This window comes from Dioscorea cayenensis, chromosome 10, assembly GCF_009730915.1.
Source record: "Dioscorea cayenensis subsp. rotundata cultivar TDr96_F1 chromosome 10, TDr96_F1_v2_PseudoChromosome.rev07_lg8_w22 25.fasta, whole genome shotgun sequence".
Lineage (NCBI taxonomy): Eukaryota > Viridiplantae > Streptophyta > Magnoliopsida > Dioscoreales > Dioscoreaceae > Dioscorea > Dioscorea cayenensis.
The window spans coordinates 23,375,025-23,402,445 of NC_052480.1; the positions used below are offsets into that span (position 1 = coordinate 23,375,025).

General features: G+C 35.0%; 1 protein-coding gene and 1 long non-coding RNA gene across 2 annotated transcripts; both read left to right on the top strand.

Moving 5' to 3' along the window:
• The first annotated feature begins 20,600 nt into the window (after positions 1–20,600).
• LOC120270514 lies at positions 20,601–23,188 on the top strand. Its single transcript, XR_005539609.1, has 3 exons — positions 20,601–20,751; positions 21,207–21,277; positions 22,648–23,188. It is a non-coding gene; the product is annotated as an uncharacterized LOC120270514 (long non-coding RNA).
• Positions 23,189–24,082: 894 nt separating this feature from the next.
• LOC120270513 (NADH dehydrogenase [ubiquinone] 1 alpha subcomplex subunit 2) lies at positions 24,083–26,621 on the top strand. Its single transcript, XM_039277548.1, has 3 exons — positions 24,083–24,290; positions 24,455–24,561; positions 26,095–26,621. The coding sequence occupies exons 1-3, from the start codon at positions 24,205–24,207 to the stop codon at positions 26,190–26,192; spliced, it is 291 nt and encodes a 96-aa protein (XP_039133482.1). The 5' UTR covers positions 24,083–24,204; the 3' UTR covers positions 26,193–26,621.
• The last annotated feature ends 800 nt before the right edge of the window (positions 26,622–27,421 follow it).

Genomic DNA, 27,421 nt, shown 5'->3' on the forward strand with positions numbered 1-27,421 from the left:
CACTGGGACCCACTCGTATGATAGATATCTCTGGGTGGCAGTTTGGGCTTGGGGGAACCAAAGCGTCTGATATATATAACATTTACAAAAATCAAAATAAGAAAAAGCTACTGCTGGACATAAATAATTTTTTTTTTATTTAAAATGAATACATCACGAAAATTCTGCTCATGTAAACAAAAAAAATAGCTCAAAATAAACATAATACATATTTTTTATATTTAACACATACTGAATATATAATTATAAAAATTTTATTCAGAAAAAGTTATTACAGGAATTTTTTACTATTTATTATTATTTTTAATATATATATTTTTAATGATATTATTTTTTTAAAGAAAGACATATGGCTTTTAATTATTTATTTAAAATTCTTTTATAATATTAATTTTTTTTCCAAAAAATAGAGACAAACTATAACCATTGAAATAAGATATTATTTATAAAAGTTAATAATAAAATAATTACATAGAAAGAACACGCTACCGAAGGCTTTTGGTACAATGGTAGTGGCACCACCAAATAATATTTGATTTGTTGAACTTTTATTAACCTGATTTGAAATACGCTACTAAAGGTCTCTAGTAGTGTGGAAATAGCCTTGCAATCCAATCACTGTGTTGACTAGGTTAGAGCGCATGCATGGGAAGAAAAAAGAAGGCGTTAAGAGACCCTCCTGGTCCAACCCTAGACACTCTAAGATCTTTTTTCAAACCTGATCTGCTCCCATTTCAAGTCAAAAGATAAATAATCTATGCAGCTTCAACCTCTTTCGGTCAACGCAATTTAAAAAAGAGAATAGCCTGCTCTTCCGTATCTCACATGGGTTTCATAATTATAGGAATTGGTTCTATAACCGACACAGGACTTAATGGGGCTTGTTCGTTTAGAAAATGGGGTTTGAGGAACTATATGTGGGGCAATCAGGCATAAATTGATACCGAATCCTCAAAAGTCATTGCCTTAACCATACATGCACTTCTAACACTTGTATAAAAAAAAAAGCCAACGACCTTCGGGTCTATTGGTACACGGGTCGCCGATAGAGCTCTCACCGAGTGGTGAGAGTTCGATTCTCGGCTGAGGGCACATTTCTGGGAGTTGTGAATAGTGGTTGTGTACGGGTGGTTCCAGCGCCCACGTGAGCGCGGCCCCGTCCCCACTTTCCACCGAGGCTTGTGCACGTCCCTGGGTCTCTAGTGGGTTCGCCCCGCTCTTCTTTCCCAAAAAAAAACACTTGTATAAAAAAAAAATGCTATTAAACATAAGTAAAAAAATATAACATAATACCAACCACGTTTTTGGCCTATTAAGTCAATTGCGTAGGGTATTCATTTAGAAAACCCAAGGTTAAACCCCAAAATCTATTAATTAAAATGAAGATATATGTGTTTGTTGAGCGTGCTCCACCCTTTCCATGTCTCAATCTCTTTACTTGTCTCATCTTGTTAAAAATAAATTTAATATAACAATAATATATCTAAATCTAAACAAAATTGTATGCGTTCAAGTTAAATGGGATCATATGATCAAATACAAATGTTGTTTTATGATTTTATCAAATTAAACACTAAATCAGATCTAAATATGATTAACTGGACTATATCCCAATTTGCCATATTTATTTATTTTTTTAATAAAACAGATAAATCACGTTTTATTAAGAGGGAAAAAAAGTATAAAGTAAAGCAATTTGCCGCATATAATTTCCTTGTGGACTTGGGACTTGATACCGGAACCTATAATCATTTTTAAAAATAAATTTTATGAAGAGGATGCATAATGAGTTGACTATATATATTTAGTAAGAGAGCGTGCTCCATGCCATGCCATGCCTGTCCAGTGACCACCACATACGCATACATCGTGCATGCAACTTAATTTTTAACATCCAATCCAAAACCATGGTTTCCAATTTCTGTTTACGCTGAACACCCATCTATCCATCTCTGTAGACACCAACTTTGACACCCGCAACCAAAAAGTGCCACAATGCTCTTCAAGTGAATCCCCCCAACTAATTACTTCAAGAGAAAAAGTTTTCGTACATGATCATGCATTTAAACACTCATTAGGCTATTTAAATTACAGGTTTTTTTTATCTAATATATTTTTGCAGGTTCACAGTATAAGATCACACGTCCCAATTTCTAAAGTTAGCTGATTAAGTGAAATGGAGATTTCAAATTTTACCAAGAATATCGACCCTGTGTTGTGTCAAAATATGGTTGGTTTGGTTGATGTCATGTGCCTTACCCCTAACATCGTCCCATTCTCACTGTCTGATGCATGAGTTATTTGCAATGAATATATAAAAGGACAAATTGAAGACCTAACTTAAGACGACAACGACACAAGCTGCATGTATGTCGCCACTATATATCCGCACAACTTGCTTTGGTTGTTGATGATGTGATCACTAGAGTCGTGAACTAGTGTTAGACAACTTACATATATATAAATAGTTTGCTAGTACAAAGAATGCGCCCAAAAAGGTCTTGGAGTAGGTGACCGACACCAGTCATCCTTGCGCGGGTAAAGGAGCTAGACACCACGTACGTTCATGCACACAAATAAGAGCTATATACCATTTGGACATTATTAGTTGGTAGTCAATGTGTAGCTAGATCTGCACATGAGCACAAAGGACTATTTACTTTCCTTCGCTCATCGCCAAATCATATTCCTTGTTTCTAAATTGCAAATAAATAGATCGAAAACAAAAACATACAGGCAGGCAAACAAGTGAGAAATGTCAGGATATATAACAGAAGTGGGAGAAAACAAGGCAATCGGACAGATCATTAATTATTTTACACAAATGTATCATCTATAATTAATATTTGTAGCAATACACAGAAAACGTTTCATGCAATGAATCTGAAAGGGTACACTGTTGTACAGATTATGATTTGACTCCAACATTAATTATGCCCTGGAAGACATTGTCAGCCTTGACAAAATTCATGCTGAGCACATTATTAATAAACCACATTATGACATGGTACAGCATTAAACTGCATCGTCATTTACTAAGTTTTAGCAGCCTAATCAGAGAACCCTAGGCACAAAATACATCACCGGCCGGCTTCACAGGATATGACTGAAGAAAAAGGTCAAGGGAGCATACGGGTCTTCGTCGGCTGAGATAGAGTTTGTACCACCCTCAAAATAAAATAAATAAATAAATAAATTTGCCCTAATAAACTAAATGATCTCAAGTCGAGATTTATGTTGTCCTTGTTGTTATATTCCTTCTGTCTTTTAATAAATGTAATTTATTTATTTTATTGAAAAAAATAGATTTTTATTTGGCACATCCATGATAAAAAAATATGTCAAAATATTTATCTTTATATTACATAACACAAACTCAAATGAAGAAAAATAAGGTTGTCATCAATTCCATTAATATAAAATTTTAATTTAATTAAACAATATCCAGTATAATATATGTGTTAGATAACAAAAACACAAATTTTTAGGGGATGTCTGGTTTTCTATAACTAAAAATACTTTAAGATATAGTTACATGTAAGTAGGATAATGATATTATCTCATTATCTATTATTATTATTAGGAAAATTACTGTTTATCCTCATGAATTTCAAATATTTCTAAACAGCCACTCCAACTTTTGCATACCCCGACAGCCCGTTATTGTTTAAGTTCTCTTTTACCCCCTATCATTCACTTGAAATGGGTCTATGTTATGAAATTTTATTTTTTTCCTTTGAAAATATGGGGGAAAAACCGCCCAATCACATCATGTCCAACCTTTATAGATACAATTTTGCATTTTTTCTACCTTCCTGCTTGCTTTTTGTCAAATAAAGTTTAGAAGGCTCATCACATCTTCTTCTTCATCTTCTCCTCATTTGGTTTGTTCAATTTGAGTTCTGCCGGTTTTCTGATAAGGTAAGAATTTCTTCGTTGCTCTCTCTTAGATCATTCTACGGGAGAGAGTAACAATGTATAAAAAATGTAGGTTTATTATGGAGAGTTTTTGTGCTATTGCTAGATACAACGGGGAGGGACGAGTGCTAATGTTCACGACGCTAACTTCTTGGAAATCAGTGTTAGCTGAGATATATGAGCGATGGGGTCTCGATGTTCCCGTGTCAGGGTGAAGTTTATCACACCCGATGGACATAAAATGTTTTGTCCAATAGAAAACGGGGTTGACTTCCAGCGCATGTGTCATGTGTACTCCATCTTCAAATGCAGTTTAGTTGATCTTGTTGTTGAGACAGATGATGTGCCATTGTCGTATCCTACTGAAAATGAGTTTTTTCGTTGTAAAGTTCTTCTCTTTTATGTTTATATAGTTGTAGAAGTTAATTATTATTTAATTATCCTAGTTTCTGTTTAAACATATCAAGTTTCCATTTAAAAATTGTCTTCTCCACTTAAATTATTCTGTTTCTGTTTAAATATTTATTTTAACGTTTAAATTTTTTAGTTATCGTTTAAAAATTTTATGTTTCTGCTTAAAATATTAATCGTTTTCGTTTAAACTAAAATGTTGGCAGGTATTCGGATTTTGCGAGCGCTTCCGTTCCACTTGATGGCAACCCTGACTGTGTGGCACGCCTTCTTTCCTCGTCAGATCAATATGAAGTGTTGTCGTTGGATATCGGACAACGTTTTCAAGGCGTTGAACATTTCAGAGACGTACTTCAAAATTTTGCAATCAAACGGAATTTTGACTACAAATTCCTAAAGAACGAAAACACCAGGTGACTGTGGAATGCGTTGCTGATGGTTGTCAATGGCACCTTCATGCATCAAAGGAATATAATAAAAATAATTTGAGAATCAAGACAATGCACCTGTCACACACTTGCTGTGGTGGAATTGGATCAGCGTCACATCTGAAAGCGTCTAAAAAATGGGTAAGTGCACGAGTGATTGAGAAGCTCAAGGACCGGCTCTTGTACAAGGCCATCGATATTCAGAAGGACATATTGTGGGAACATGGTGTCCACATTCCATACAAGCAAGCTTGGTTAGGAAAAGAGCATGCCCGGGTGATCCTCGACGGCAGCAATGTCTCAAGCTATGATTTGTTGCTTTGGTACGTGGATAAGGTGGTTGAGACAAAATCTGACAGCATTGCGATTGTGGAAAGAGACAGTAAGTGTTTTAAGCGTGAATTATTTTGCTTTCAGTGCATGTATCATGGGATTCAATAGGGCTTGCAGGCCGCTGTTGTTTCTCGATGGTACCCACACCTCCTTGGAAAATATCGGGGTACTCTATTGGGTGCAACAGGAAAATATGGAAACAATAGTTTTTTCCACGTCCCCTTCGGTATTATCGACAATGAGACCGATGCCAATTGGACGTGGTTCATTTCCAAGTTAGATGATGCTTTATACGATGAAGGAGCCTATGAAGAGGTAATTATATTTGTGTCGGATAGGTCTAAGGGCCTTGTGAACGCTATTGTATGGGTCTTCCCTTCTTCCCCGCATGCATATTGTCTTCGACACTTGGAGGCCATTTTTATGAAAGCCAATGGTAGACTTGGAAAGGCATTGAAGGAGGAGTGCTGGTCCATATACTTTCATATTGCGTGGGCATCCATGGCTAAAGAATTCGATGATACCATGAATGAACTGCAGGCCACATCACCCGAAGTCTATTAGTGGTTGATTCATAAATCGGATATGTCACATTGATCAAATTATCTGTTCAGAGGTGAACACTGGAGCGAGATGTATTCAAATATCGCGGAGTCGTTCAATGCGTGGATCAAAGAAGCTTGACATTTACCAATGACGAAAATGGTTGACTCTATAAGGAATTCGAATGTTGATTTTATTTAACGCTTAAGAATTGTTCTTATCTTATAAAAAGTTTCCTTACTGTGCAAAAATTATTGTCTGTGTTTAACTATCTAGCTCTTCATTTAATTTCTTATCCTACCGTTTAAAAAATATTTTTTCTGTTCAAATATCAGTGTCTTTGCTTAACCTTGTTTAAGGTTTCATGTTCTACGTTGCACATTTTCAAGTTGATGCGCATGTTATGCAACCGTCGTGAGCAACCGAACAAATGGGAGACCTACTTATGCCCGGATATACTTTCGAAGGTAGAGATACTTATTGAGGAAAGACGAAATCTTCATGTTGGTCATTGTGTCGATGATCATTATGAAGTGATCGACCACTGTAGCAACTCTGTAGATCTTGCCAATAGAACTTGCTCATGTCACAAATGGCAAGTTTATGGTATCCCGTGTAAACATGCTTGCGCTGCAATAATGCAGATAGACACCAACGTTCATCGATTTATTAGCGGCTACTTCACTGTCGACAATTATAAACTAGCGTATAAGGAAGCTATATTCCCCATACCTGACAATGAGAAGATTACGGACAAAAATCACGGATTGCGTTTACGACCGCCTATGACAAGAAGACAACCTGGACATCCTAGACGAAATTGGATCGAGTCGCAAGTGTCTGAGGTCCATGAGTTACGTTGCAGCCGTTGCCACACGTCCGGTTACAATCGCAGATCTTGCAATGAAATTGTCACCGACTAGCCATTGTAAATAAACAAATATTTAGAAAAAAACAAACTTATTTGAGTGTCAACTTTTGATATTTAAACAGAGACATTATCTCTTAAACGTTTTACTTAAATATTTTGAGAAACAAAAATGGCATTGTAAATAAACAAAAAGTTAAACAGAAACTCTTAGTATTTAAACAGAGACAACGATATTTTAACAAAAACAATGATATTTAAACATGGAGACAGTGTTATTTAAGCAGTAACTCTGAAAGATAATAAAAAAAATTAAGAATTTAAACATAAAAACTTAGAAATTAATCAGTGACAATAATATTTAAACAAAAGCAATAATATTTAAATGAGGTACAATGTTATTTACACAGTACCTCTGTTTTACATAATTACATATTAATCTTTTTTCACCCCGGTCAACGAATCCCGTTTCTTAGTGATGCCGGCTGCACTCCCATCTTTAAGTATGCGGGTAAAATATTTTAAGCGCCAGTAAGGGATGTCTGCTTGCGGTAGCCATAGCTTTTCACCGTTGAGTAGCTGTTCGATAAACTGCAGGACATAGACGACGCAGTCGACACTTCTGCGTTTCTGCCTTGAGGTGTTAGTGTCATGAACAAGGGGGTACGGTATAGTCGCTGACTCGCCGAGGTTCATATCGACACAATAGTCGAATAGTTTCCTCTATCGAGTTTTAAAATTTGATGTTAGAATCCCGACTAAGAGAGCACTATTCATAAAACTCTAGTTATCAAAGCACTTACCATCTCTCCAGCGTCTTTGTCATACTCCTCACTTTCGGGAGAAATATAGTGCCTGTATTCTTGCTTGTCTTTATCAAGACCGACCAAATGGAAGTTGCCATTCATGATGATTGGCAGGATGACTATGTCAACATTATGCAGGTTACACGCGACATCTCCCATCATAGTGAGAGCCGTTTTCCTCGCGTCCTCCTGCTTGGACATTAATAGTACCAGTAGTCATGTGATGGAGGCACGCTTCATATATAGATATGGTACTCTCGTTAGAGATTTCTGTATTATGCAAACGAACGCATCCATCATATGGTTTGTCACCATTTTCTTCTCGTCTAGTATAGTGCAGAGGCTGGCTCGTGTAGTGCTGACATAATCATTCTTCCGTACGATAGTCCTGTGGTTAAACGGTAAAAGATAAAGTTAAGCGGAGAAAAAATAATTTAAGTGGTAATTCATATTTTTAAACGGTAACGTAAATATTTAAATGGAAACTAACATATTTAAACGGTAACTAATAATGTTAAATGATATCATATATATTTAAAGTATAACGGAAATACTTAATACTTATGAATCCATCATACAATTCAGGTAGATCTTTAATAACTCCTGGTTGAACACGTCGAGGCACCTCTGTCCGGGGTATCTTTTCTTCTTCAGTTGAAAGTCTATCCGTACTTCCTTGTATTGTTGGTTGGTGAGGACCATACTGTCAACCGCAGCACCGGTCGTTGTTTTTTCGTTGGCATTTCCTTGTCCCTCGTCAGTAGAATCTTTCAGTTTATTGCTAGGTACTGTTGTTGACGGTTGTGGGAGAGTTTCTCTCTTTGATGCGGCGGTGCCGTCAGCCGGTTCGACTAAGACAGGGATTTCGTTGACAATGCTGTCAACAATCTTGTCAATCACGGGCATAATGACAACATCAACCGGAGACACAATCTTTGGTGGTTCTTGTTATTGAAAGATTGTGTCTACCTTCGACACGACACTGTCGTCTGCCAGTTCCACCGAGATATGAATCTCTTTGGCCATCGCCGGTTTCATCGAGATGGGGATCTCTTTGGCCATCACCGGTTCCACCGAGATGGGATCTCTTTAGCTATCGTATCGAATACTGCTGTAGCTTCTTTCGGATCAATTTCCTCAGACACTGCCATTGTAGCAGGCCGATCAACCGCAGGTGTTGCTGCTATTGTGTCATTATCGGCTGGTGGAGGGAGATACATTATTGTTTTTCTTCTTTCTGCGATTCTCTTCAAACGTGACCCTCTTCATTATGCGATTCTCTTCTTCCCACTCACGTCCTCGGCAATCATCGGGCTACCTCGGATGCATCGGGGCTTTTTCGGGTAACGTCCATGTCGGGTGCTTTATTTGTTTGTAGCGACGACGCATTCGATTGTGCCCGTCCTTCTAATGCCTCCACCCGAGCAACAAGCCGAGGGAACTCGGTCATTAATACCTGGCACGCCTGCAGGAGACGTGTGGTGACATCGTCGCCAAGGGGGGGCGCAGCTGTCATCGAGGGAGGAGGGAGGGGTTGTTCGGTAGGGAGGGATCTTCTGTCGGGGAGGGTGTTTCGACCGGGTGGGGTAGGGCGGGGTTTTTCCTACGCTGAGGAATTTGTGCGCGGGTTGGGCTGTCATTAGGTGAACGACGTCGAGGGCGCCATGAAGAGAATGGCTTCTCATCCTGCCTTCGCGTTAGTGGTTTAGGAGCAATAGCATCCCACCGGCGGATGGCCCGAACGAAGATTTCTTCATCCAAATTGACCGCGACAAGCTCAGGAAACTAACATAGTTAAACAACACAATGTCAGCAAAAGAATTCAATTTAAATAATAACAAATGCTTTAAACAGTTAACTCAATTACTTAAACAGTTTACATAGCCTTTTAAACGATATCCCAAATAGTTAAACAAAAATCCAATATTTTAAACACTAAATTATATTTTTAAATATTTAAACATAGACTCATGATTTATTACCTACTTTCCTTCGAGCGATGACAATATGGCTTCTATCGACGCTTGCTTCCAGTAACTACTTTCACCGTAGCGTAGCATCCTTGGGGTCTTGCCAAATTGCACCTTCTTTCCGGTGCCGGTCAGCTCGTAAAACCAGATGTTCACTGCGACCGAGCAACCTTTAACGTACTCCGTGTTCGTCTTCTTCCTAGCGCATTTCGCTTGCACTGGAGCCACCGCTTGTAGGACGTCCTCCATCAACTACTTGTGCGTCACTTGCGCCCATGCATATCGTCCCATGCCAGGTAGGTCATCGATATAGTCAACGATCCAGTTCGGAACCGTGCAGGACGTATTTGGGAAGAGGATTGTACCCATGTACCATTAGGAGTTTGACAAAATTTTCTTCTTCTCCCCTCTACTGAACAAGCTACTTAAGTGTTCTCTTGATGGAGTCTTTGTGTCTCTCGTAGGTTTTGGAAAAATATCTATCTTCAAAAGAGGAGCGTGCTTTCTTCTTCTTCTGAAATATGACTGCGTCTCCATCGCAACGCAGTCCAAGAACGAGAGCCACATCTTCGGGCCTGAAACTTACCAAACTTCCCCCTATCTTGAATTTGTTGGTGCGGCCGTCATATCTCTGCAGCAAAGAATCAAGGAAGGCCCTCTTTTGGAACATAGCGTCAATCTCGGTGAATGCTATAAATGGTGTTCTCCGGATTATCTCCCAGTGTAGTCCACTAATGTGAACTTTCAACTCAGCCAGAGTCTCCATTACCGGTGCCAAGTAGCATCGCCCATTAACTTGGTTGACCGCCATAATCACAAGCCTGCGATAATAACCATACATTAAACAAGTATTATGATAAATTTAAGAGGATAGTAAAATTTTTTAAACAGTAACCTAAATGTTTAAATAAAATCCCATTACTTAAACGGAAACCTCATTTTTAAAACTACAACCATATTAATGTAAAGGGGAAACCTACATTGTAAACATTACACAACATAATAATCGAAAAATCTCTTTTGATCGTGTACACAGACGAAAATGAAAACCAAAACAAAACCCTAGCCAATAAATCTCTCTGCAGACTTCAATATCATCCAATAAAAACAGAACCACAAAACAAAACCGAAAAATCTCTTTTTCTAACAGAATCGTTTATAAAAAGAAAAAACCATAAACACAACTTCTTCAATGACGTTCACCTCAGCTCAATACCTTACACTGCAAACTGATAAAATGCAGTATACTTGAGCGGGAATTCTTCTTCATGACAATGGTGGAAAGCGAAGTTCTTCTTCGAGACAAGGATGCCCAAGCAGAGACAACTTTGGAAATGGAAAAGCTGAAGAGGCGAAGAGAGAAAAAAAGTATAACTGGCCCCAATAATGGTTGTCTCTAGGGATTACCCAAAAAAAAAACCCCAACTTCCTCTCAAACCGGAAACATGATTGCACTGCGACAACTTCCCATGCAAGGGGCAATTTCGTCCATAAAATTCAAAAGTAACTCTGTTAACACCGGTTACAACCTTTGGGGGTTTGAAAATCATTGAGTTTAAAAGGAAGGTGTTTTTAGGGATACACAAAGTTATGGGGTGATTTTGTGCATATTGCAAAGTTAAGGGGTATTTTTGGCAATTTCCTGTTATTATTATTATTATTATTATTATTATTATTATTATTATTATTATTATTATTATTATTATTAAATTCTCTTCATAAAAATTAATTTATTAGTAAAAATAAATAAATAAATAATATATTAAATTCAAAATTACTTAATATTTTTTTAATTTTATTACTTGAAAAAATTTTATAATTAAATTTAAAAACACTTACTTTATTAATTATTTTTATAATATTTTCAGTTATAAAAATTGTTATAATTAATTTATAAAAATAACTTTATGATAAATATTTAATTATATAAATACTAAATTACATTATTATAATATTTATTTAATTTTATTACTTAAAAATATTTTATAAATAATTTTTAAAACATTATAATATTTTTAATTAAAAAATATTTAATCATATAAATATTAAATTATAAATTTTTTTAATAATATATTTGTAATTAAATCTAAATTGAATATGATGGTGAGTTGATAACACTTACATTACTGCATTTCAAGTTACAACAAATTTTGCTGTAAGCTAGGTATTCAGAACCGAACCGGACTATTGAACCTGACAAGGGTAAGGTTCTAGGGTCAAGAGGTTTGATCTTGGTTGAACCTGAATTAATAAAATAAAAATATCAAATATCAAATGATAAGTTAATTTTTAAGTCAAATGCATATAAAACATCAAACATCTTATCTCATATTTCTCATATTTAAATTCCAAATCTCATTTCTCATATTTAAATTCAAAATCTCATAAGATATAAACTAAATTCATGAATATCATACCAAATAATCTTTATAAAAAGTTTTTCATACAGTAAACATATCACACAAAAAAAAAGTCTAAAAAAAAAAGAGCTCATTAAAGGAGATCCAACGAGTGAACGTATGCTCTAATGAAAGTCTAGTTTAAGAGTTCCGTTTCATAGGTTTTAGTATAGAAGTTCTTTTATGTGTTATTTCTTTTTATGGCTTTCCCTGGTCCCACGTAAAACTTGCTTTCATGTTCGGCCTTTCATTTTCAATTTAAAAAAAAGGTGTAAACCAAGAAATCTAATGAGACTGGTGTCAACCTTGTAAACCGTGCTTGATTCATCCGGTTTACCGTTAAACCTACATAGGTTTTGATTACATAGGTTGTAAGTTGAAATGATGTAAAATTGGATGAGATGTAAGTCCATTTGCATGTAAGTGGAGCTTTTACATCAAACCAAACAACTACTTACATGTTAAACCACTTATATTACAATTACTTACAACTATTTAAGGGTAACCAAACAACCCTTTAATGAAACTTTTTTTAAAGAACTACTCAAATTTGGAGTTAACGGATATTACAAAATAAAAAATATTTTTTTAAACAAAATTTTCTTTGATGTGGTGAGAGTGCACAAAGATATTTTTTTGATAAATTATTATTTTGACGTAAAATAAAACAAAAAAATGTCTTTCATACAAACATTTAACATTTTTCATATATAATACTCAAAATATATTAAGAAAAATAAAAAAAGTACAAATACATCCACAACAGTACCAATAGAAAGATATTGGTCGATATAACATCCAACAACAAAGACAATCCATTAGATGTGGATGGTTGTATACAAAAAAACTGAGAAAAGATACTAGTGACATAGTGATGCCTATCTGTTACAAATCATCCAACTACAGAGGTATGATCTCTATGCATGTGAGGTTTAGCTGTATCCATGTTGGGCACATTTCCTTCAAATTTGGGAGCTCTGGATCTGAGAAGCTTTGGCAAAATGCGCAAGCATATCTTATTTCGGGTTAGGAGCATTACAGAAACCATAAACAAGAATAAAAGATTAATTATCAGATAGATCAAGAATAGAGAGAACGATTTGTGATTAAAAATACGATTATGTTGCTCTAGCTAAATATACCAAGTGATGACCTAGGTCAAGAGATCCTAGGTGTCCCTATGAAGTGATATTAATTTGATCTCTAGGAGTTCCAAAGCTCCTCCAGATAGATGAGACATTGAGTGAGATTGAATATATGGCCATAATAGTTCTATATTCAAATTGAAATGGGGCAATTTAAAAGAGATGATCAATAGATTCATTTGGGCCTCATGACAGATTACACAAGTTGTAATTGGAAGCTTATTGCAACATCTTTTTGTAAGGTTATCCATTTATCGCAGACCAACTAGTTAATGGTGATAATTTTACTGGTATAAGATCTTTCCACATCATGATTATTATATAGCATTGGAGAACTCCAACATTGATGGAATTGTACAAAGACTTAACTAAAAACTTTATATCAGAGGCCAATTCTCAAGTCACTACAACAAAAAAGAGGTTTTTGTGACATTTATCATATGTCATAAAATAACCAAAAACCATTTTAATAGCTCTATACTAACTTTTGTAATAAATGTCGATTATATGTTGAATTTCCATAGTTGGTGTACTTTGTTATGACGTTTTCAGTAAACTTCAGTACCTATAAATTCTGATATTTATTGATATTTTCCCAACATTTGTAAACAAGCTCAATATGAATTTTATTCCAATATTTATATATGGCTTGAATAACATTTTTTATTTTATTTAATTTTGTGTAACATTTGCAGATGTTGTCACAAGTTTTTATCACATTAATTTTGAAATATTGTAACATTTATAATTGTTATTATAGAGATTATATAGTAACATTTGTTAAAGGTCTCTTAATTATATCCACTTTTTGTAAACATTGGTTTAACAAATTAACAATTTTGAATCCCAATTTAAGTCGAAGTTATTCATCGTATCTGTTTATATAAACAAAATATAAATAAATAATAAATAAATTAAATGTATTTCCTAATTTAAACAAAATATTCAAAATATTCAAATCTCAAGACTAGCCGAGATCACAGATCTCAAGGCAGTCTAAAATGCACAAATCTTAGGATCAGCCGAGAGCACCGATCTCGAGGCGATCCAAAATATTCAAAATATTCAAATCTCAGGACCAGTCGAGAGCACAGATCTCAAGACGGTCTAAAATACTCAAATCACAGGATCAGCCAAGAGCACTGATCTCGAGGTGATCCAAAATATTCAAAATATTCAAATCTCAGGACCAGTTGAGAGCACCGATCTCAAGACGGTCTAAAATACTCAAATCTCAGGATCAGCCGAGAGCACCGATCTCGAGGCGATCTAAAATATCTAAAATATTCAAAATACACAAATCTCAGGACCAGTCGAGAGCACCGATCTTAAGATGGTCTAAAATACTCAAATTTCAGGATCAGCCGAGAGTACTGATCTCGAGCCGATCCAAAATATTCAAAATACACAAAATCTCAGGATCAGCCGAGAGCACTGATCTCGAGACGATCCAAAATATTCAAAATACACAAATCTCAGGATCAACCGAGAGCACCGATCTCAAGGCGATCCAAAATATTCAAAATATACAAATCTCAGATCAATCGAGAGCACGGATGTCGAGGCGGTCTAAAATACTCAAATCTCATATTAGCCGAGAGCACCGATCTCGAGGCGGTCTAAAATACTAAAATCTCAGATCAGCCGAGAGCACCGATCTGAAGGGGGGTCTAAATTACTCAAATCTCAGGTCAGCCGAGAGCACATATCTCAAGGCAATCTCAATCCCAAAAATAGAAATCACGAGGCAAAAAAATAAATAAATTAATAAATTAATAAATAAATTAATTAATAAATAATAAATAAATGTATATATATAATAAATAATAATAATGATAATAATAATCATATATATATATATTAATAATTGAAAGAAATATAAAAAAAAATTATAATACAAATAAAAATAATAATAGAATATATATAAATCGATAAAGATAATAAAAAATCAGATAAAGATAATAAAATTAAAGTAAATATAATTGTAACAATAAAAGGAAAATATAAATAAAAATAAATAGATAAAAAATAAATAAATAAAAATAATCTAAAAAAAAGAGAGATAAAGATAATAAATAAAATAAAAATAATAATAAAATATATAAAATAAAAATCAAATGAAGATAAAATAAATTAAAATAATAAATTAAAATAATAATATATAAATATAATAAATTAAAATAAAATAAAATAAATGCAATTTAAAAAAAAGAGGGGCGTGGGGCGTGGTCGCCCCACGATCAACCAGACATAAAATTTTAATATTTAATATATAATTATAATATATATAATTATAAAAAAAATTTAAAAAAAATAAAAAAATAATAATAATAAATATATAAAATAAAATAAATAAATAAACAAATATATAAAATATAAAGAATATATATGTTCGTCGTGGCCGTCATGCTCATGTGGAACTGCTCCACGTTGCCTCATAACCGACGCGTTGCTTCACGATCAATGCAACCGCCCATGAAATCTTTAAAAGAGGACGAAGGCGAGAGAAGAAAGTGAAAGAGAAGAACGGGGGAGATTGAAGACGAAGGAAAAGGAGAGAAGAACGAACCAGAGAAGACAGTGGACGAACAAAGAAGAAAAGGCGAAAGAAGAAAGACGAAGAAGAAGAAGGTCTCTATTTGTTTTCTTTCTCTCTCTAAACTGATATTCATATATATAAAGAGAAAAGAAAGTCGCTGCCACCGTTGTTGCTGCTGCTTGACGCCGCCGTTGTTGCTTGATGCCTTTGTCGCTGCCGCTGCCTGATGCCATCGTTGGTGTTGTCGTCGTCGTTTGATGTTGTTGCTGCTCGCCACTGATGCTGTTGTAATTGCTGCGATGTCGCTGCTGCCGCTTGCCGTAGCCATCACTGCTACTAATCTTGATGATGAACCCACGAAGACGGAGGAGAAATGAAGAAAGGAACCAGGGAAGGAATCATACAAAAAGAAGATCTGAAGAAGAAGAAGAAAGAAGAAGACGAAGGGAGATATTTTCTCTTCCCCTATACATCGCTCCTTTTGTTACGTGCCTCCACTGTTACCCTGGCAAACCCTGGAGTCTGCTGCCCTTGTTACAATTTTATTGAGATGATGATGATCACCATGGTTGAGAAAATTTCGAAGCCGCTATCACTGTTGCTCCATTGAAGCCGAAGTCAAAGCCGAAGCTGAAACCAAAACCAAAGCCAAGCCGTCATTCGTTCTGCACTACAAGTAGCCTCCTTCGCCACCAACCCAGCACCATTACTCTGTGTGAGATCATGAGTTATCAGAAGATCACATAGTTGCTTATAAAGGAGCTACCTTTAATTTTCGGAGGCTTACGAGGGAAATCATGTGAGACTTTAAGATGGATCCATGCCGTTCTCGCCATGCAGGAAACCGCTGAGGCATACCTCTTCAGGCTGTTCGAAGATACCAACCTTTACGCAACCCATGCCAAGTGTGTGACAATCATGCCCGAAAATATCTAACTCACCCGTTGGGGGGTTATGAGAAGAACCGATGGCTTACAGTGATAGTTGAGGAGTTCATCAAGAAGTTTGAAAAGCTTATTGGTTCTCAGGATATGGAATCTATTGTGGTTTTCAAATGTCTTCCCCAGGCTACATGATGCTGATTTGGACAAACTCACACATGTTTATGCTAAACTACGAAGAGATTCTCCTCACAGTCGAAAAATTCCCACAGTTGTGTATCATGTTGAATCCATGATACCAGTGTCAGAAGCCCATGTGAGAATGCATCTAAGAAATGATGTATCACAAGAAAATGTAGACGTGGCAATATGTATCCAAAAAGCTCTACAAAAGAGATTTAAGATCTACATGACATTCAAGAAGGACTTCAACGAGTGGAAGAAGCATTACACTATGATGAAATTTTGTTTGGGTTTGCTGGAGTCAAGATACGGTGCCATTAGTGAACACGGCGAAATCATTAGAAGATGAAGAACAAGATAGGTTGAAAATGGGACACGTAACGTCTTCATCTCTCGCCAAAAAGGAAGAGAAAACAGAGAGGAAGGGAAAGAATGAGAAGCATGCCGTCATATGCATGCTTAATCATGTGTGATTCATTAAATAAAGAATCTAAAAAGAATGTCTCACCATAAAAGAGATAAAGTGCTCCAGTCACTATACATGCAATATTTTGATTAATATGTATTTATATGTGCGTGTGTGTGAATAGAAAGGACAGTGACCCTTGAAAAAATGGGTAAAGGTTTCAATTATGTTATGAAATGCATGTACTCTTCATTATGCATTTGTTGTAAAAAAAAAATTTAACAAATATGCATGCCATGGACGTGATGGCCATTTAGCCTCTTGGCAGGATGGCAAACCCAGAATATATATATATATATATATAAGAACACATGGCAAGTAAAAAAAAAAAAAGAGCCCAGTGCCCATTTCATTTGTGTGACAATATATATATATATATATGAAGGAGAAGCATGCATACCCACATGCATTAAAACAAAGAATCCAAAAGACTCTTATTTGAAGAAGGAAATGCAACCTAATATCGTATATAATCATGTATAAGGGGGACCCACCACTAGCCACAGTTATTGATGCAAGGGTTGCTTCAAAATAATCAAGGAACGTGGGGCCGCCATTGCCCAATGCATGCATGGTTTTAAAATCAACTTAATGTTAAATATATATATATATATATATAGCATTGAAGGACATGCACCAAAAAAAAAAAAACCATTGTTTTAATGAAAATGAATGAAGGTTGGAAAATTGAGTAAGTGACAGGCTAAAAAAAAAAAAGATGGTGGTGATTTGAAGCCTTTGGCTATGTGGTTTTAAGCTAGGGGTATTTATTTCTAATGATAATGTTTGCTTATGGTAAAAATAAAAATAAAAAAAAATGATTCTAAGATATGGCTCCCAAGAATAATGATGAGCTAAAATCTTATTATATTAAGTATGAGCCAGAGAGGGTTGGTAAGTCCTGATGGTCAGATTGACTGAAGTGGATGATGTATTCATGGCAAAAATAGCTTGCATTCAAGGAACATAAGATCTGCCATTGTCCATGCATGGATATATACTCATGTGGGAACCATTGTATACATGAAAAGAAATAAAATGAAATAAACTAGAGAAATAAAAGGAAAAGGAAAAGCATGTTAGTGTGTGCATGCATACGTACGTGGAGTATAGAGAAGAATCCAAAGGGCGGGCTCCACCATTCAAAAGAGGCATATGGGATAACCGGATAAGCATGGATTAATATATATATATACATATATATATTTTAGAAATGATGTATTAAAGTGATCATGTATGAGGATGCATGGACCAGTTGATCCCTTCATTTATATTCCTGGACTACATTGATGTACTGTTGCACATGCTTTGCAACTTTGGAGCTTACCAAATATTAACCCAATTTAAGATGTCTCACATTCGAGCTATGTAAAATGGATGCATCAATCCAATGCGGTGAATTCATTCCAAAGCAATGGCACGAAAGCTTATTCCAAGGCAGCGATAATTTCTAAAATAAATATATATAAATTTCAATACAATGAGGAAATATGCATTTCAAAGCGGTAGTAAGGCATGCAACGCGGTGACAAGGCACAGGCAGCGGCAACTATATAATATATATATAAAGAAAGTTATATGTTGAAAAATAAAGGATGTAATGAATATATATATATATATATGTAGTAAATGATAAAAATTTATAATTTGCAAATTTTCTTGCCTTTACTTGTAATTGAGCCCTTAATCGGAGGTTCCTAAGATCTCAGTCTGGGGTAATTAATAATAGAGGCTTGCCTCTATTAGGAAAGGAAGAGCCCACAAAGACAAAAATAAATAAAATAAAATAACATTTGTGATTCGATATATCGCCTGGTGTCTCTTCATCGACACGATGCCAGGGCGCGTATTTTCGATCCCACAGTATTTAATTTTAAAATTAAATATTATTTATAAATATTAGTAACAAAATAATATAGTAACAGTCGTTAACTGTCTCTTAAAAGTTTTATATTAGCATTTCGTAACTGTTGTTTTAATCATATAGTATTTATGGGTAAGTGTTGGAAAAATATTGCATAATTTTTCACAATATTGATTTCCTCTTCGTTTTTTACCCATGGTGCCACCTCCAAGTACTCCAAGAAAGACAAAACCCCAGCATCAAACCCAATTGTTGACGAAACCTGCTGAAAATCCATCATAAACATGAGAAAAATCAACTGAAAATCACAAATTTTTTTAAATAAGAAGCATCTTGAGAATGCCAAGGATCTTGGACACATCCTTCTTTATGAGACGCTAGTGAATGTCCTTAGAATACATGAGACGAAGAGTCCCAACACAGACCTCAACATCGTCACAGTTGGAGATCTCAACAAGGTGAGGAAGAGACCTTTGCTATATTTTTTACCACCAATTAGAGAGTTTTTCGGCCAAGTATCGGCTGTGAGTGACAAGGATGTGGCGGTGGACGTTCATGGAAATGTTGAGCCCTACTTCGGAGTTGAGAGTGAGTCTCACATCGCTGGTTTTTGGTTTGTTGAACTGGTTCCTAGGGCTATGGCTATCGAGAAAAAAACGCTACACATTCCCTGGAGGACTAGCTATCAGTCTTGCATCACCGCTATAGGTGGCCAAGTAAGAGCTTGTGGTCTCGGGTGGTAGTTCTGCTTATTAGCCATCATCAAAGAGAGAAAGAGAAAAAGATGGAGACGTGACATCTGATGCAGACTAGATGGGTGGCCATGTGTTCCAGGTGCTCGCATGGAATGTCCACGTGTGAATATGAAGTGGAAAAATAACGTCCATGTCAACATTTTAGCATCCATGTCAGCCAAACCCAGCCGTAATAGTTCCAGTGCCATCCCGTAGAAATGAAATAGATATTAGGTGCTCATTTTAATACTAATTGAAGTAGTGTGCTCAAAGTGAAATATAGGCAAAGTTTGATAATTATCCAAAATTATGTCAACATGATCTACAAATCTTAAAGAAATAGCTTTCAAACATTATAATAGAGCTAAGGTTTCAATTCTTGGAAATCACTTTAAATTTATTATGATAGTCTCTTATCTCCAAATAAAATATACAAATACATCAGTAAGTATCTAAATCAATTAATAAAAAATGATAAATAAATAATAAATTTTATAATTTTAATAATTTAAAAATATAATTAGATGATATTATAAAAATCACACCATTAATAAGATCGTTATCGCTATAATAAAATTGAGGAGTAGCAACTAATTGAGAACAAAGACTATTTTTAGCATCGCCTCCAATAATTTTTATATTTAATAAAATCAAGGTATTATCACAATAACAATTAAATTAAATAAAAGATAAACATATATGATATCTTAGAATCAATAATACTAATTTAAAATATATGAAAAAAAAACTACTTGGCGGGTATATAATTTGCATAAAAAAGAATACAAATAAACTATTTTTATATAAAAGGAGAATGTCTACGTTTATCTATGTTGTGATATCTCGGTCTTGTCGACTCAACGTTTGGTTCGAGTTGTATTGTATTGAACTCGGTATGGCTTACCAAGCTTGTTGGAACGTGTGGTGAGTGTAAATGGAGTCCGAAAACCTTGTGTGGGTTGTGTACAAGCCGCACAACACTTCTTGGTGCGTGTGCGGCCTCCTATACGACCACTCACAAGGCTGCACACCATGGCCCGGTGGGTGTGCAGCCTTCTATGCGAGTCGAACACCAGGGCACACACATGAGTGTAAGGCCTTTATAAGTCCTTTTGAGTGCTTGTTTCTTGGTTTTCTTCTTTCTCACTCTCACATCCTCTTCTCTTCTTATTCCTTTCTACTCTTTGGAGATTAAAGGTTGGGTTCGAATGATCTCTTGGACTTGATAAAGGGGCTTAAAGATCGATCCATTCTTTAGTCAAGGTAAGATCTCATCCTCTCCTTTCTTCTTCTTTGTTTGGATGAATGGAGCTAGGGTTAGAGGATAAGGTTAAGATAGAGCTTGATCTTTGTTCTTCTTCTTCCTTCTTGTTGTCAGAACTTGAGAGGAGTGTTTAGATTGCATTGTATTTCTTCAATCTAGTGGAATCCTTGAGCCTTCTTCTTCCTTGTTTTCGGAGGTACTGTAGCTTTACTGTAGGAGCAGTGAACTTTGGTTGTTTTCCTTGTTTTTTTGGTTTAGAGTGAAACCAAGAACCTTAGAAAATCTCCAAGAACCCTGCAACCCAGCTATGAGCCAACCCTAAGCCTCTTGTAGAATTCCTTAATTTACTTGTAGACTTAGAGTTTTGCTCACTTTCCTTCTTGTTCTTCTTTTGTTGTTTTGCTTACTTGATTTTTTGGTTGTGTGTGTGTGTGTGTGGGGCGTGTTTGGTTAGGTGGTGAATGTGGCTTGAGGGAAGGAGCCAGCGGCGGAGTAACACCCTTGTGGAGTTAATCTCCTAAGTTGGTGAGTGGGTTTTAAGTTGTATGCATGATTCTAATAGAATAAATATAAATGTTTTAATCACTTGATTAAATTGTTTTCCTGGCTTTATCGTATTTTCAATTGATGTTTTGATTAGTTTAAAAAGAAAGGGTGTTGATTTGGCCACTACAACCTACAATTATGATGAGAATGACTTCGGGCATATTGTCTTAGGTTCTTTGAAGAATTTTGTTTTGATTTTTGGTGTGATGGTTGAAATTAAATTCATTAGAATATATATGTACATTTTTGGATGAACAGAAAATGTTGAACATTATAATGACCATGAAGAATTTATTGATATAAATGAGATTGGGCATATATATCATGATGAATTATATTCTATATAAACCAATCAAAGTATGACTATAAATTGTGAAGTTAATGAGGAGGAATAATGAATATAATTGATGTATGCTTTTGGTTGTGTGGTTGATAGTATAACTTGCTTTGCACTATATATGTGTGAACTATGAACGATCTAATTATTCTTGTATTATAGAATTGTTAAATTTTTGAGGTATGATGTTGTGAATAAAATGCATGGAACTCGAATGTAGTTTGATTCTATAAATATATCTAAAGGATTATGTTAATGACTATAATTATTGTTGCATTGAAATGCATGAGGTTGAGGTGTCTATTTTAATGCAATGGAAATACTTTAAAAGAATAATGATGCATAACTTGTGTTATATGTGTTGAGTGTTGCAATGAATTGGTAATGTCAAATTGAAGGTTTTTGTGTTTTTCCTTAGAATTGTTTGGCATAATGCTCCTAAGAGGAGGAAAGTTGACTTTTGAGAGCTTTTGTAATGAATTTAATAATTATTATGTCAATGTTGGTGTTTGGGCATAATGATACTTTGTTGAGGAATTTAGGTTTGGTTATGTGTAGGAAAAGTCTGAATAATAATAGGTTGTACAAATCACTGTATGATGATGTGTAAGACTTATAGGCATATAAAAACCCTGAATGTAATAGTTGATCGGGGTCCCGACACGCAAAGGCATATGTGATGGTAGAATTATATTTTTCATGTTTAATGTGATTGCTGTGAGCATGGGCATTGCAATATGTTTATCATAAGTGGTTTTATCATTTTAAATTGATCTTTTATTCGGTTTAAACAGTTATCTTTGACGTCGGTTTATGTGAGAAACTCCTGAACTTTGTGCAAAGATCAACAACTATATTTATATTTTGAGATTAAAATGGTTTATGAAACATGTTCACATATTTATATGCTTTTGCCATCAACACTTGTAGTATTGGTTTTTATCCCTAGTCAATGGTGTCCTAGATCTGGACAGTAAGGTTATGCATGTATTGTATTATTGAGCTTCCACAGGTTTTAATGGTGACCGGGCGGATCTTTGCTCTACTACAGTAGACGGTCTTCACGACCAGCCTTGTGAGGTGGCTTGAAGACTTGAGTTTGTTGTCCAGTTCAGGTGTCACATAGAATCCTGATTGGATCCACATCGGGAATCTGGAGTTACCACATGGATTCTCAGTGGGCTAACGTCAAGAATCAAGATTATGAAAACCTTGATTACTCTCAACCTAGTCACGACGACAGCTAAGCTAGAGAGTGTCTTTAGGCTATTGCTCAGTTCTTCGAGATGAAATATTCATATTTGAGAAAGTTATGGTTTTTATGCAAACGATATTTTCGAGATGTGATATCTTGTATATTCTTTGGAAAGATTGTTGTTATCTTGGATTATGATGAGGGGGTGAAGCCCACCTGTCATTCTAGAAGGGGTAGTCTCTCACAATATTTTATTCTTTGAAAAATTCATTTGATGATGAGTTTTATGTCTTAATGTTTTCAAACTCATGTTACGCAAAATTTGGTATTGGTGATAGTTGGGATCTTTATTGATCAATTGGTGTTTCACGTTCGTTATGAGATTTATGTACATTTATTTGTTATATAGTTGATGAAAAGCTTGAAGCTTTGAATACATTTGCGTGAACTTATGTTTTGGGCTTTGAGCATTGGGCATTAATATCTTGCGTCTATATAGTATTAAAAATGTTAAAAGGGTTTTTGAGATTATATGGTTATTGCGAAAGATTGGTCATTGGAAATTTATCGGTTTGTATTCTTTTTATATATATATATATATTCTTTTAAAATTATGCTAACCCACTCACTAAGGGACACTAGTTACTCACCCTCTCCCTCCCTTCGAAGCTTTAGTAGTTGCCAGCGACGCTGCGAGATAGAATGCTGGGCATCGCCTTGCATTGTTGTTTTTATTTTCTCATTTCCAAACTTACATATGTGTATCTTTGAAAATTTTGCATTATATAAGGATATAGATCCCCTAATGTACTTGTCACCTGATTTGCATGTACTTGTCACCAAGAATCCTGAAGGAGAAGAAGATAAAGAAGAACAAGATGAAGAAGAAAAACATGGAGGAGAAAAACCAAAAGCCTCTGATAGGGAAGTTTTTTTGGGAGTTTTGCCATACATTATTTTAAAAGGAGATATGATATGGCAGAAAAAGGTTCACCAACTTTTACTTTTCATACATGGGAAGGAAAATTACACAGAACTAACTGACAATTTTGACGGCAGGGACTAAAAAAATGGCTAAAAAAGCGGACTAAATGGAATTTCGCAATGTAGAGGGACTGAATAGTAAAAATAAAACTTTCTAGGGACTTATAAATAATTTTCTTTATAATTTTTTTATTTTTATTTTTTTAAATTTTGGGAATTTTTTAGATGTTTTTAAATAAAAATTAAAATTAATGGGCTGGTCCGATTCCTTTCGCTTCTCTGGATCCATCCAAAGGAAATAGTTCTCTGAATGCCCTAAAAGGAGGGACCTTTCCTCCTCCCCTCTCCTCTTTCTCGCTGTTGGAGGCTGTTTGGAGACCGAGAGAAGTAATGGCGTGGAGGAGTCATCTGTCTCGTAATCTCAAGGAGCTCCGCTTCCTCTTCTGCCAGACATCCCCTGCCAGTGCTTTCACCCGGTACTTCTCTATCCCCGTCTTTGCCCTCCCTTTTTTCATGATTTTATCCCCCATCTCCGATATGATATATTTGAAGATCATCCAAATGGAATCCGGATTTTCTTCCCTGTCTTCTTTGTATTTCTTTGTATTGTATTTGTTTTTAAAAAAATAAACTTGTGCAGTGAATTCGTTCAAAAGAATTACGCTGATCTGAAGAGACTGAATCCCAAGCTCCCAATTTTGATCCGCGAGTGCAGTGGAGTCGAACCACAGCTCTGGGCCAGATATGGTTCTCTTCCTTCTTATCTCTGTTTGCTGCTTTTGTCCCTCTTTAACGTTTTTTTTCCTTAAAAAATGAAAATAAAAAGATCCGGATTTGCAACGAAACTATCTAATATTTCAAGAAATCTCTGTTTTGGTGATATCCTTTTATATTGATGCCCATGCATTCCCTTTTTCTCAGAATTCCAATCATGCACAAAGATCTCACACATTTGCCAAGTGATAATTTTGAAAACTTTCATATCTAAAATTTACCTTCATTTAACTTGGCTCTGGAATCAAAATAGCATGAAGTTAATTGTGGACTTGAAAGAACATGTCAAATTGGTCAGTGGGTTCATTATGCAAACTTCTCAGTTGTGGATCGCTATTTTGAATTCTGCCATATATATATATATATATATAAATATATCTTTCATGTAGTTTAGAACAATGCATGACCCTTCCACCAGTGTTGCACTAATTGCATGAAAAGTTTAACTGAACCTGATACAATTACTTTATTTATTGTTTTATTTGTGATGTCAGTGCAATCCCATCTTGAAACGGAATGAAACTTGTCTAGTTTCTGTCTTTTAGAACATATTTTCTTATTGAATTGGAAAATTATGATTAGTCTATACTCTTCTGCAAACTTTAAGTTTTAGAATCTGGATCATCTGATTTCAATTGTATGATTGTAATTGTTAGAATTGGACTGATCTCGGTCATAATCATGACATATTGATGGCAGTGAGTTGGTAATTAGCTAAGGGAAATTTCTGCACACAATGTTAATTGGTTTAAAGTTTCCTATCTGATGTTTGTTAAGAGTTTGTATTGTCATTAGTCTATTTGTCATCTTAGCTATCCTTGCGTGAATTCTACTCAAGTCTATCTTAGTAAATGGAAATTTTTTTGGGTTAAAATTAAGTACTTAGTTATGACTTATGGGCATTTCTGTCAAATATCTATCATCTTCCCTCTTCTGGAATATGCTTATGACCTTCATTACATCATAAAGCTTGTTCAAGTTATGATAGGGAAGAAAGATGTTTACTTTCATCGATATGTTCTTGTTGTTTCTCCCTTATACTGCTGGTAGGCTGGTCATCAAATAGAAAATTTCTGGCCAAGCAATTGTTGTTGAATTCCTTTTGAAGAAACAGAAAGTTTCTGTTTGCCTGTTTTTACCTTTTAGTTTGATCTGCTAGCATTTGAATATTTTGAGTGGAACTAACATAGCTGCTGATGCTATGCTTTTTTTATTTTGCTTATGAAAATTACTGAACCAAATTATTTTTGCAGCTACTTGATTTTAATTTGTATTCTAATGATTAACATGTATTGGTTTGGCCAGTTCTGATTCTGAACATGGTGCATTGCGTTATTTTTGGATACTGACTGATCTAATTGTTTCATGTAATTTTTTCTTTTCTTTTTTAATCCCAAAAGTGAAATAAAACTACCTTGAGTTCCTTTTTGACTTCTTTTACATGCAAGCAGCATGGTAGAATGTTTTCACATCTTTATGATTGTATATATTTGTCTCCTTTGGCAGACATGGGAGTTGAGAGATGTGTTCGTTTGGATGGGCTGACAGATGCTCAAATTAATGAAAAACTCGAGGGGCTTGCTAAAGCTGGGGTTGCGCTCTAAGTGTTGATGAGCCGCGGCCATAATGTTTGAGTTGTGTAGATCAATAAGAAAAATTGTGGAACCTTTTGAATGATAATTTATGATCACTCTCTACTTCCTGTCTGTGTGGCGGTGGAGTTAAGTGATTTGGGTTTTGAAAATTTGATAGCATTGGACTATTATTTGAATATCCTGAGTTTCCTCCCTTGGAAAAGCATGGCGAGCAGGGGCTGTTTGTCTGGCATGCCAATTGCAAAACAAGCGGTGTGCCACTTGTAATTGGTTTATTCTCATCAGTGTGCATGCATACAATTAAGTCCATTGTTGATGCTCATACAGTAACTGAGCGTGTGTGAGCGATGTTCTTGATGTGTTCGAAATAATTGAACTCAAACAATTGCAGTTTGTTCTGCTGATGGTTGTTTGAATAGATGATTTTATATTAAAATATGATTTTATGTCTAGCATAAGATTCAAAGGGTTAAATACTTCAGTTCGGGAGGCGAGAATGGTCTTTTGTCTTGGCCTAACCCTGTCGTAGAGGGTTTTCTTGTGATATGTTGAATATTTTTGACCAGTTCACATTGGGCCAGGTTTTCCAGAACTCGTAGGTTGAGAGCCTGTGTGAATTTAGCATGTGATATTGTAACAAGTGACATTAGTGTAGCAGCTGTTCTTATTTTTCTGTAGCAGCCATTAACACTTATATAATTCCACCTATCAATATCAATTTATTTTTTACTATTGGATTTAATTAATCCTAACTACCCATTCATCTCTTGAATATCTATAATTACCTTCTTCATTTGTTGTAAATAACATAGAAAAAATAGAGAAGAAGGAATAAAATCTCTTGAATATCTATAATTACCTTCTTCATTTGTTGTAAATAACATAGGAAAAATAGAGAAGAAGGAATAAAATCTCTTGAATATCTATAATTACCTTCTTCATTTGTTGTAAATAACATAGAAAAAATAGAGAAGAAGGAATAAAAAGATGGTGTAAATGATATAGAGAAAAAATAGAGAAGAAAGAATAAAAAGAGATGAGGTAGAATCAAGGGTGTTTGGTATATTTTATTTCTTTTTATTCTTTATGTTTCTTTTTATGCTTATCGTATATTCATGGAAATTTATATATATATATATATTGAGGATGAATGATTAGTAGCATATATAATAAGTTATCTGTATGAATGTGCTCCTAATTTTGTCATGCACTTTTATTTATCTTCATATCAAGTATTT

Excerpts from the sequence above, each read along its gene's own strand:
- LOC120270513 (XM_039277548.1), top strand. The coding sequence starts at position 24,205 with ATGGCGTGGAGGAGTCATCTGTCTCGTAATCTCAAGGAGCTCCGCTTC. Across the intron at positions 24,291-24,454 it reads CCTGCCAGTGCTTTCACCCG|TGAATTCGTTCAAAAGAATT; the intron begins GTACTTCTCTAT and ends AAACTTGTGCAG. Across the intron at positions 24,562-26,094 it reads ACAGCTCTGGGCCAGATATG|ACATGGGAGTTGAGAGATGT; the intron begins GTTCTCTTCCTT and ends CTCCTTTGGCAG.